Genomic DNA, 11,144 nt, shown 5'->3' on the forward strand with positions numbered 1-11,144 from the left:
TGCCGAGCAGTTGCCACACCAGGCGGTGATGCAACCGGTCAGGATGCTCCCGATGGTGCAGCTGTAGAATCTTTTGAGGATCTGGGGATCCATGCCAAATCTTTTCAGTCTCCTGAGGGGAAAAGGTTTTGTCGTGCCCTCTTCACGACTGTCTTGGTATGTTTGGACCATGATAGTTTGTTGATGTGGACACAAGGAACTTGAAACTCTCGACCAGCCCCACAGAGCCACATGGATGTTAATGGGGGGCTGTTCCTGTAGTCCACGATCAGCTCCTTTGTCTTGCTCACATTGAGGGAGAGGTTGTTGTCCTGGCACCACACTGCCAGTTCTCTGACCTCCTCCCTATAGGCCGTCTCATCGTTGTCGGTGATCAGGCCTACCACTGTTGTGTCGTCAGCAAACTTAATGATGGTGTTGGAGTCGTGTTTGGCCATGCAGTAGTGGGTGAACAGGGAATACAGGAGGGGACTAGTACACACCCCTGAGGGGCCAGTTTTAAGGATCAGCGTGGCAGACGTGTTGTTGCCTACTCTTACCACGTGGGGGCGGCCCGTCAGGAAGTCCAGGATCCAGTTGCAGAGGGAGGTGTTTAGTCCCAGAGTCCTTAGCTTAGTGATGAGCTTCGTCGGAACTATGGTGTTGAACGCTGAGCTGTAGTCAATGAACAGCATTCTCACATAGGTGTTCCTTTTGTCCAGGTGAGAAAGGGCCATGTGGAGTGCGATTGAGATTGCGTCCTCTGTGGATCTGTTGGGGCGGTATGCAAATTGGAGTGGGTCTAGGATGTCCGGGAGGATGCTGTTGATACCATGACTAGCCTTTCAAAGCACTTCATGGCTACCAACGTGAGTGCCATGGGGCGGTAATCATTTAGGCAGTTTACCTTTGCTTCCTTGGGCACAGAAACTATGGTGGTCTGCTTTAAACATGTAAGTATTACAGACTCGGTCAGGGAGAGGTTGAAAATGTCAGTGAAGACACTTGACAGTTGGTCTGCACATGCTTTGAGTACACGTCCTGGTAATCTGTCTGGCCCAGCGGCTTTGTGAATGTTGACCTGTTTAAAGGTTAACCGAGAGCGTTATCACACAGTCATCCAGAACAACTGGTGCTCTCGTGCATGCTTCAGTGTTGCTTGCCTTGAAGCGAGCGTAAAAAGCATTTAGCTCATCTGGTAGGCTCGCGTCACTGGGCAGCTCGCGTCCGGGTTTCCCTTTGTAGTCCGTAATAGTTTTCAAGCACTACCACATCCGAATAGCGTCAGAGCCATGTAGTAGGATTGAATCTTAATCCTGTATTCACACTTTGATTGTTTGATGGTTTGGGGGGCATAGCGGGATTTCTTATATGCGCCCGGATAAGTCTCCCGCTCCTTGAAAACGACAGCTTTAGCCTTTAGCTCGATGTGGATGTTGCCTGTAATCCATAGCTTCTGGTTTGGATGATATCTTGGTAGATAGTGTGGTCTACAGCTTATCATAATGTACTCTACCAAAGGCGAGCAATACCTAGAGACATCTTTAATTTTAGACTTCGCACACTAGCTGTTATTGACAAATAGACACACACACCCACCCCTCGTTTTACCAGAGGCAGCATCTCTGTTCTGCCGGTGCATGGAAAATCCCGCTAGCTCTACAGTGAGGGAAAAAAGTATTTGATCCCCTGCTGATTTTGTGCGTTTGCCCACTGACAAAGAAATTATCAGTCTATAATTTTAATGGTAGGTTTATTTGAACAGTGAGAGACAGAATAACAACAAAATAATCCAGAAAAACATGTCAAAAATGTTATAAATTGATTTGCATTTTAATGAGGGAAATACGTATTTGACCCCTCTGCAAAACATGACTTAGTACTTGGTGGCAAAACCTTTGTTGGCAATCACATAGGTCAGACATTTCTTGTAGTTGGCCACCAGGTTTGGACACATCTCAGGAGGGATTTTGTCCCACTCCTCTTTGCAGATCTTCTCCAAGTCATTAAGGTTTCGAGGCTGACGTTTGGCAACTCGAACCTTTAGCTCCATCCACAGATTTTCTATGGGATTAAGGTCTGGAGACTGGCTAGGCCACTCCAGGACCTTAATGTGCTTCTTCTTGAGCCACTCCTTTGTTGTCTTGGGTAATTGTCATGCTGGAATAACCATCCACGACCCATTTTCAATGCCCTGGCTGAGGGAAGGAGATTGTCACCCAAGATTTGACTGTACATGGCCTGTCCATCGTCCCTTTGATGCGGTGAAGTTGTCCTGTCCCCTTAGCAGAAAAACACCCCCAAAGCATAATGTTTCCACCTCCATGTTTGACGGTGGGGATGGTGTTCTTGGGGTCATAGGCAGCATTCCTACTCCAAACACAGCGAGTTGAGTTGATGCCAAAGAGCTCCATTTCGGTCTCATCTGACCACAACACTTTCACCCAGTTGTCCTCTGAATCATTCAGATGTTCATTGGCAAACTTCAGACGGGTATGTATATGTGCTGTCTTGATCAGGGGGACCTTGCGGGTGCTGCAGGATTTCAGTCCTTCATGGCGTAGTGTGTTACCAATTGTTTTCTTGGTGACTATGGTCCTAGCTGCCTTGAGATCATTGACAAGATCCTCCTCATGATCATTGCAACTCCACGAGGTGAGTTCTTGCATGGAGCCCCAGGCCGAGGGAGACTGACAGTTCTTTTGTGTTTCTTCCATTTGTGAATAATCGCACCAACTGTTGTCACCTTCTCACCAAGCTGCTTGGCGATGGTCTTGTAGCCCATTGGAGCCTTGTGTAGGTCTACAATCTTGTCCCTGACATCCTTGGAGAGCTTTTTGGTCTTGGCCATGGTGGAGAGTTTGGAATCTGATTGATTGATTGCTTCTGTGGACAGGTTTGTTTTATACAGTGAGAGTTTGTTACCTAACTGAGATTAGGAGCACTCCCTTTAAGAGTGTGCTCCTAATCTCAGCTCATTACCTGTATAAACGACACCTGGGAGCCAGACATTTTTCTGATTGAGAGGGGGTTAAATACTTATTTCCCTCCTTAAAATGCAAATCAATTTATAACATTTTTGACATGCGTTTTTCTGGATTCTTTTGTTGTTAGTCTGTCTCTCACTGTTCAAATAAACCTACCATTAAAATTATAGACTGATAATTTCTTTGTCAGTGGGCAAAAGTACAAAATCAGCAGGGGATCAAATACTTTTTCCCTCACTATATATGGTCCGTATTGTCATTCAGCCACGTCTCGATGAAACATAAGATGTTACAGTTTTTGATGGCCTGTTGGTAGAATAATCTTAATCCTAGATTATCCAAGATTCTCATAAAGATGCCCGATCTGCGGCCCCTTTTCCTGCATCTTCCATCAAGCAAAATATGTGGATATGGGCCTGTTCCACTGAAAGCAGAATGTCCTTCTCGTCGGACTCGTTAAAGGAAAAGGTTTCTTCCAGTCCATTGGTGAGTAATCGCAGCTCTGATGTCCAGAAGTTATTTTCGGTCAAAAGAGACAGTAGCAGCAACATTATGTACACAATAAATTTAAAAACAAGTTACACAAAAAGCAAAAAAACGAACTAAATAGCACAATTGGTTGGGAGAATGCAAAACGTCAGCCATTCATTTCCACGTTTATTAGCTTTGCAAAGCGAATTATTGTCCAAATCGTGAAAATAAGACCTGTGTAATGTTGTACGTAACTTTTCCAACATCGTGGCACTTATTTGGAGTCTGTGGTTCAAATGAACGAATATCCTTTGAAAGTCCAACCTGAAACTGTCTTTACCTCGGTGTCAATTTACCCAACCTAATTCCCCACTAATAGCGCCATTTGGCCTTCTGGTGTACCAAAATGCAATGACACTGCCAGTGTGATCTAGGCGTAAAGGAAATACCGCAGTGCATTCTGGTATAGCATATGCAGCGAGAGGTCAGAGTAACGTTGCTCAAGATGTCGGTCGTTTGTCTCTCGTCCTTGGGTCGCTGTAGCGCCGTGGCATTCCGATCATCCGCCGGAATGGTGGTAAGGCTGTGTTAAATTCGTCTGTGTCCATTTTAACGATTACCTAAACGGAATGTTCTTTGTTGACCGTTTCAAACGATATGCGTTTGTCGGCTAGTTATCTAGCTGCTTGCTTTCGTCCCTCAACGAACTATTGTTTACAGACCGCTCGTTGCGGAAGCTTCCGTAGCCTGACATACTTGATCAACCAAATCTAAACTATTCGGTTTCACCAGAATAACGTTTCCAGTCAACAGAGGCATATTCAGTATCTCCAGGAACAAAACTTAAGATTGTGTGGAATGTGGCCTTCGCTATCAACACAGCGTTTTAAACACGCTTTTATCCGGTCTCCCATTTGACGCCCGTGGTGGGTGGGCTGTCATTGTAGTCCATTTTAGACCACGTAGTCACGCGAGAGTAAACTACAACATCTCCCACTCCTACAGCCGGAAAATGGGAGACCCGCGATAACGTGTTTTAAACGCTTATTTGATAGCGAATGACACATTGAATCGTAAGTGTTGTTCCTGCTGAGTATGCCTCTGACTGGAAACTATATTTTAGTGAAACCGAATAGTTTAGATTTAGTTAATCAAGGATTGCTCACACCTACAGCATCATGGCACAAAATGGTATGCAGCATAGATACGGTACCAGTCAAACGTTGACACACCTACTCATTCCAGGGTTTTTCTTTATTATTTTATTATTTTCTACATTGTAGAATAATAGTGAAGACGTCAAAACTCTGAAATAACTCACATGGAATCATGTAGTAACCAAAAAAGTGTTAAACAAATCAAAATGTATTTTATATTTGAGATTCTTCAAAGTAACCACCCTTTGCCGTAATGACAGCTTTGCACACTCTTGGCATTCTCTCAACCAGTTTCATGAGGTAGTCACCTGGAATGCATTTCAATTAACAGGTGTGCCTTCTTCAAAGTAAATGTGTGGAATTTCTTTCCTTAATGCGTTTGAGCCAATCAGTTGCATTGTGACAAGGTAGGGGTGGTATACAGAAAATGGTCTATTACCAAATAGGGCTAAGTCCATATTATGGCAAGAACAGCTCAAATAAGCAAAGAGAAACAATCATTACTTTAAGACATGAAGGTCAGTCAATATGGAACATTTCAAGAACTTTTGAAGTTTCTTAAAGTACAGTCGCAAAAACATCAAGCGCTATGATTAAACTGGTTCTCATGAGGACCGCCACAGGAAAGGAAGACCCAGAGTTACCTATGCTGCAGAGGATAGGTTCATTCGCGTTACCAGCCCCAGAAATTGCATCCCAAATAAATGCTTCACCGAGTTCAAGTAACAGACACATCTCAACATCAACTGTTCAGAGGAGACTGCGTGAATCAGGCCTTCATGGTCGAATTGCTGCAAACAAACCATTAATAAAGGACAACAGTAAGAAGATACTTGCTTGGGCCAAGAAACATGAGCAATGGACATTAGACCAATGGAAATCTGTCCTTTGGTCTGATTCCAAATTTTTGGTTCCAAGGTGAACGGATGATGTCCACATGTGTGGTTCCCAATGTGAAGCGTGGAGGAGGTGGTGTGGGGATGCTTTGCTGGTGACACTGTCAGTGATTTATTTTGCATTCGTGGCACCCTTAATCAGGAAGCAGCGACACACCATCCCATCTGGTTTGCGTTTAGTCCCACCATCATTTGTTTTTCAACAGGACAATGGCCTCCACAATCCACTGACCTCAACCCAATTGAGATGGTTTGGGATGAGTTGGACGGCAGAGTGAAGGAAAAGCAGCCAACAAGTGCTCTGCATATGTGGGAACTCCTTCAAGACTGTTGGAAAGCATTCCAGGTGAAGTTAGTTGAGAGAATGCCAAGTGTGCAAAGCTGTAATTGCTGGCGATTCTTTAGATGCAAAAAACGTTTGAGCTCAAGTCCTCCCACACCAGTCACCGGTACACACCGGTCAACTCCATCATAAATCGTTGAGTTTAATCAACTAGAGTCAGAGCTGACAGTAAAGCAAAGACTTGTGGATGTTTTAGCAACGGCTGCCAAAATAGCACAGTAATGTTAACAGGATGGCCCACTTTGCTTAGTCCTTTTTAAAGGCACTTTTGCTCTATTGTTTGATCTTGCTTCATCTGTTTCTTGTCAATACTTCATATTGTGTTCATTGGAGATGGTGCTATTGTTCACATGTTTAAAATGAAGTAAATGCATTATGTGCGGAATGAGTTGGGTTAGTGGTGTAAGGTTAGATGATCCTGTAACACTTGATGTAATGTAGTTATGTGATCTGTAGGGGGACGGTATGGGAATGGCACAAAATATGTCTGACCTTGCTCCACCGGGTATTACGTTTCCTCTGATGTAGCATCAGCTTACCCTTCCCCATATCCTGACCTTAGATCATTGTCTAGGTGGGGCAACTTCACCCAATTCCCTCAAATCCCTTCTATAAACCTACTCTGTGATGGACTAATGTTAAACAATTCACTCAACGCTGTTTATACAATCCTCATGCCAGGAACATTGTCGTCATTCATGTGTTTTGTTATGACACGCATGGAAGAAGCAGTCCTCCTCACTCGCCTCTCTTACTGTTAGGCGGTTCGGTATGCCCAGACAGCAGCGGCTACAGCCCCACAGCCTAGAATCAAGAAGTTCCAGGTGTACCGCTGGGACCCAGACACAGTTGGTGACAAGCCCCGCATGCAGACCTTTGACATTGACCTCAACACGTAAGTACAGCCCATCTTATCAGCTGCACACTTCCATTAGGTTGTTGGACCAAGGACTTTGTCATTTATTGAACGTTATCACAAACCACGTTTCCATCTACAGTTTTTATGTGCGTAAAGTCAAGCCGTATAAATGTATGATGGAAACAGGAAGTGTTGGTAGATTTTTAATAAATGTCGACAGACAATTTGTTAATTCGACATGGTGGGATATTTCTGTCGGTAAAATGAATTATGCAACGAATTGAGGTGGAAATGATTTCTTGTGCATACTTTTCCAAGAAATTGCACAGTTTAGGCTACTGGGTGGTGAAAGTGCACGGTTATGAACTCGATGCTCCTTTCCAATAAAATTGTGGGTCTTAATTTGTATGCTAGTGACATGATGATTGGTGCTTAAGCTGCCAATTAAACAAACAAAAATGATCTGGCTCTTATCCATGTCATCATTTAACCTAACCAGTCCAGTGTCCACTTTATCAGTAAACTGTTATCTCCAGATTATGCACGAAAACCAGATTGGGTAAGTTTGTCGCAACAGTTTGTCTGGCAACTCTATCGGTATAGCAAAAATACAATGGAAACTCATTTAACTCCTATTTTATTTATTCGGTACATGACAACTTAAGTGCAAAAGTGTTTTTTTGTTTTGTATTTTATGTGCATGACTTCATCACGCACAGCCTTTTATCCCTAACAAAGTCAGTCTGACACACCTCTGGTGTGGAATTGCAAGTATGATAAAATATGCAGTTAATTTTTTTGCATGAGAATCTGTCGCAAATTGAATGGAAACCTAGCTACTGTGCTATATATTTTTAGTACCGAGCTCCCCTTGTATATGGTGGTGATGGAAGACTACCCCTCTAGATCAGACTGGCTGTTCTTGACTGGTCCTGGGCATTGGCATGTTCTGTTGATGTTCATCTTCTTTCATTTAGGAGTTTGCGACTTGGGAGTTACAGAATGACTTCACATGTCTCAAGGTGGCCAACTATATCTCTCGATACAGTTCTCAGAAACAGAAGATCATGTTGCAGTGGTGTTCAGGGCATTAAGTATTAGCTCAAATGATGACACTGTTTGAGTGAATCATGAGCACCCTTCCTATGGAATTAAGGAGGATAAACCTTATACTCTGGACAGGTTCCCAGTCCTACTTATGTTCTTTCTCTATCTGTTCAGCCCTATTGGCTCACCTCTGGCAATGAGGCATCGTGAAAGTACACCACGGTATTTTTATCACAAGTTCACAGCATGGATATGTATAGTATGTGTCAATCCTGTTGTCATATTTCTCCAGTGTACAGCTGTCAAATCTAATTTAATTTGTCACATGCTTTGTAAACTGATGTAGACTAACAGTGAAATGCTTATTTACAGACCCATGCCAACATGCAGAGAGAAAGAAAATAGAAAAGTAATAATATACAATGAGTAACGATAACTTGGCTATATACATGGGGTACTGAGTCGATGTACGGTGTGTGTCCTATCACTAGGCAACAGGATAGAAAACGCCGCAGTGTATGGGATGAGTAAAAAAGGGTCAATGCAGATAACCAATAGTTACCCAGACTGACTATTTAGCAGTCTTACGGCTTGGGGGTAGAAGCTGTTCAGGGTCCTGTTGGTTCCAGACTTGCATCGGTACTGCTTGCCGTGCGGTAGCAGAGAGAACAGTCTATGACTTGGGTGGCTGGATTGTTTGACTATTTTTTGGGGCCTTCCTCTGAAACTGCCTGGTATTGAGGTCCTGGATGGCAGGGATCTCAGCCCCAGTGATTTACTGGGCGATCCGCATTCATAGCGCCTTGCGGGCAGATGCCAAGCAGTGTCCATACCAAGCGGTGGTGCAGCCAGTCAAGATGCTCTCAATGGCTCAGCTGTACAACTTTTTGAGGATCCGAGGGCCCGTGCCACACTTTTTTCAGCCTCCTGACTGGAAGAGGCGTTGTCGTGCCATCTTCACGACTGTTGGTGTGTGTGGATCATGATAGATCCTGTGTGTGTGTGGATCATGATAGATCCTGTGTGTGTGTGGATCATGATAGATCCTGTGTGTGTGTGGATCATGATAGATCCTGTGTGTGTGTGGATCATGATAGATCCTGTGTGTCTTAGGAAACAATAAGTTGACTGTGCTTCCCTCCTTTCCACAGCTGTGGCCCCATGGTATTAGACGCCCTCATCAAGATCAAGAACGAGATGGACGGCACTCTGACTTTCCGTCGCTCCTGCAGAGAGGGTCAGTGTGGGAAGGGAAGTGGGGTTAGTTTTTTGAATGATTCTAGTAATGAATCACAATGTTCTGTGGGGAGTGAGAGAAGAGCTGGGATTAGTGTTCTTAAAGGTTGACTTACTGTATTTTTGTTACGTGAGGGGATTTAGGTAGCATCAAGGTTGGAAAAAGATTGGAGAAGAGGTTGGGAGTTTGCTATGACTCGCCCAGTGATCAAAGACTAAAAATGGAACCCGTTGCGTCTCTGCTTGGCACTCGGCATTAAGGAGATAGATTGGGGTAAGGCCCTGCGGTAGACTAGCGTCCTGTCCAGAGCGTGTAACTTGTACATCAAGTTGCCTCATGCAGAAACAGGAAACAGGCTCCTGCTCCTAGGAGCCGTTACGGCTCACACACGCCAAGGCTACTAAGGTTGGAAAGTGTGTCCCGGATGGAATTATCGAAGAACAGGATGTCCAGGGATGATACCAGGGCAGCTTAGTTCTAGTGACTGACTATCCTCAGATGGATATGCTCTAGCCAAGGAAACCTAACACGTGTCAGTTCCTTCTACAACTTCATATAATGTCCAAGGTGTCTAATAGTGTGTATGTGGGTTTGCTATGGATCAGGTATCTGTGGATCCTGTGCAATGAACATCAATGGAGGCAACACACTGGCCTGCCTCAACAAGATTGACACCAACACCAGCAAGGCTACCAAGATCTACCCTCTGCCACACATGTACGTGGTCAAGGACCTGGTGCCTGTGAGTGTCATGACATTCCATACAAGCTCTTCACAAACTGTCTGGATTCCTTTATACACCATTATGGCTTTCAATGTTAGAAATTGGAATGAGTTTTGTGATTGGGTTCTGTTTTGGTTGCAGGATATGAGTAATTTCTATGCTCAGTACAAGTCGATCGAGCCCTACCTGAAGAAGAAAGATGAGACAAATGAGGGAAAGGAACAATACCATCAGACTGTGGAGGACAGACAAAAACTGGTACACCCAAATTACCTTTGTTCAATTTGCATTGAGCATAATTTAGACGTATGAACTTAGGGCTGCTATTGTGTCCATTCTGCACTCTTCTCCCTTTCCTCCTCATGACTTGATAATTCTCTCCCTCCCAGGACGGGCTGTATGAATGCATCCTGTGTGCGTGCTGCAGCACCAGCTGTCCCAGCTACTGGTGGAATGGAGACAAGTACTTGGGACCTGCTGTCCTCATGCAGGTCGGTGTATTTGAGTTTAGACTAGTCTGAGAACTGTTTTGTTTAGAGTTGTTGTATTTTGATCAACGGGACACTGATGGGTGAATGTGTGTATGCACCTTGGACTGTTTGTGAGCTCACATGTCCGTCCTCCCTCCAGGCCTATCGTTGGATGATCGACTCGCGAGACGAGTTCACAGAGGAGCGTCTTTCCAAACTGCAGGATCCTTTCTCTCTCTACCGCTGTCACACCATCATGAACTGCACTAAGACCTGCCCCAAGGTAACCTCAGTCTAGTAAACAGCACTACTCCCTTCCAAGGGCTAACAGTAAACCTCACTGCTTACTAGCACACTTCTTCTTCCTCATTGTACTCAAATGCATCACCTCTCTCCTACTCTTACAGGGCCTTAACCCAGGGAAGGCGATTGCAGAGATTAAGAAGATGATGGCCACTTACAAGGAGAAGAAATCAGCTTCTGCTTGAACCCCCCCCCCCCCCATAAATTATACTATAATTAAGATTCCCTACCAGTGGGTTCTGCTGGGCCTACACACCTGTTCAACACCTCCACACTCTAGCACTACTGACTGACACTGGACTCCAAGGGCAATGGGTGCATGGTCCACGCCGGATTGGTGTGTGTACTGTAGCGTGAGAGCGTGTGTTTGTGTGTAAGAGAATGCATGGGTGCATACTGTATGTGAGACTTGACCCACTGACTTAAATGGTGCATTCCTTAGTTCATATACCCATTGTTTGGTCTCGTAGGTGTGTGTGGGTGGGTTTGAGTTCAGAGTGTGATGTATTCACAGATATTAAATATGTATATGATCTGCAGCTCTTCTGTCATACCTATATCTATCAGGAGTCTGCTTGTAATAAATCCAATGCTTTAATGCCTGCCGTTGTTTCCCTTGTTATTACACTTGTTTCAGACCAGATGTCTCTCACTTTATTCCTTTAGTAATA

At 44.4% G+C, this 11,144-nt stretch overlaps 1 protein-coding gene across 1 annotated transcript; it reads left to right on the forward strand.

Annotated features, from left to right (window-relative positions):
* Positions 1-3,894: 3,894 nt before the first annotated feature.
* On the forward strand, positions 3,895-11,075 carry LOC115143221 (succinate dehydrogenase [ubiquinone] iron-sulfur subunit, mitochondrial-like). Its single transcript, XM_029683378.2, has 8 exons — positions 3,895-4,014; positions 6,595-6,728; positions 8,891-8,976; positions 9,582-9,718; positions 9,842-9,958; positions 10,090-10,191; positions 10,331-10,453; positions 10,578-11,075. The coding sequence occupies exons 1-8, from the start codon at positions 3,910-3,912 to the stop codon at positions 10,656-10,658; spliced, it is 885 nt and encodes a 294-aa protein (XP_029539238.1). The 5' UTR covers positions 3,895-3,909; the 3' UTR covers positions 10,659-11,075.
* The last annotated feature ends 69 nt before the right edge of the window (positions 11,076-11,144 follow it).

This window comes from Oncorhynchus nerka, linkage group LG15 (assembly GCF_034236695.1).
Source record: "Oncorhynchus nerka isolate Pitt River linkage group LG15, Oner_Uvic_2.0, whole genome shotgun sequence".
NCBI classification, from domain to species: Eukaryota; Metazoa; Chordata; class Actinopteri; order Salmoniformes; family Salmonidae; genus Oncorhynchus; species Oncorhynchus nerka.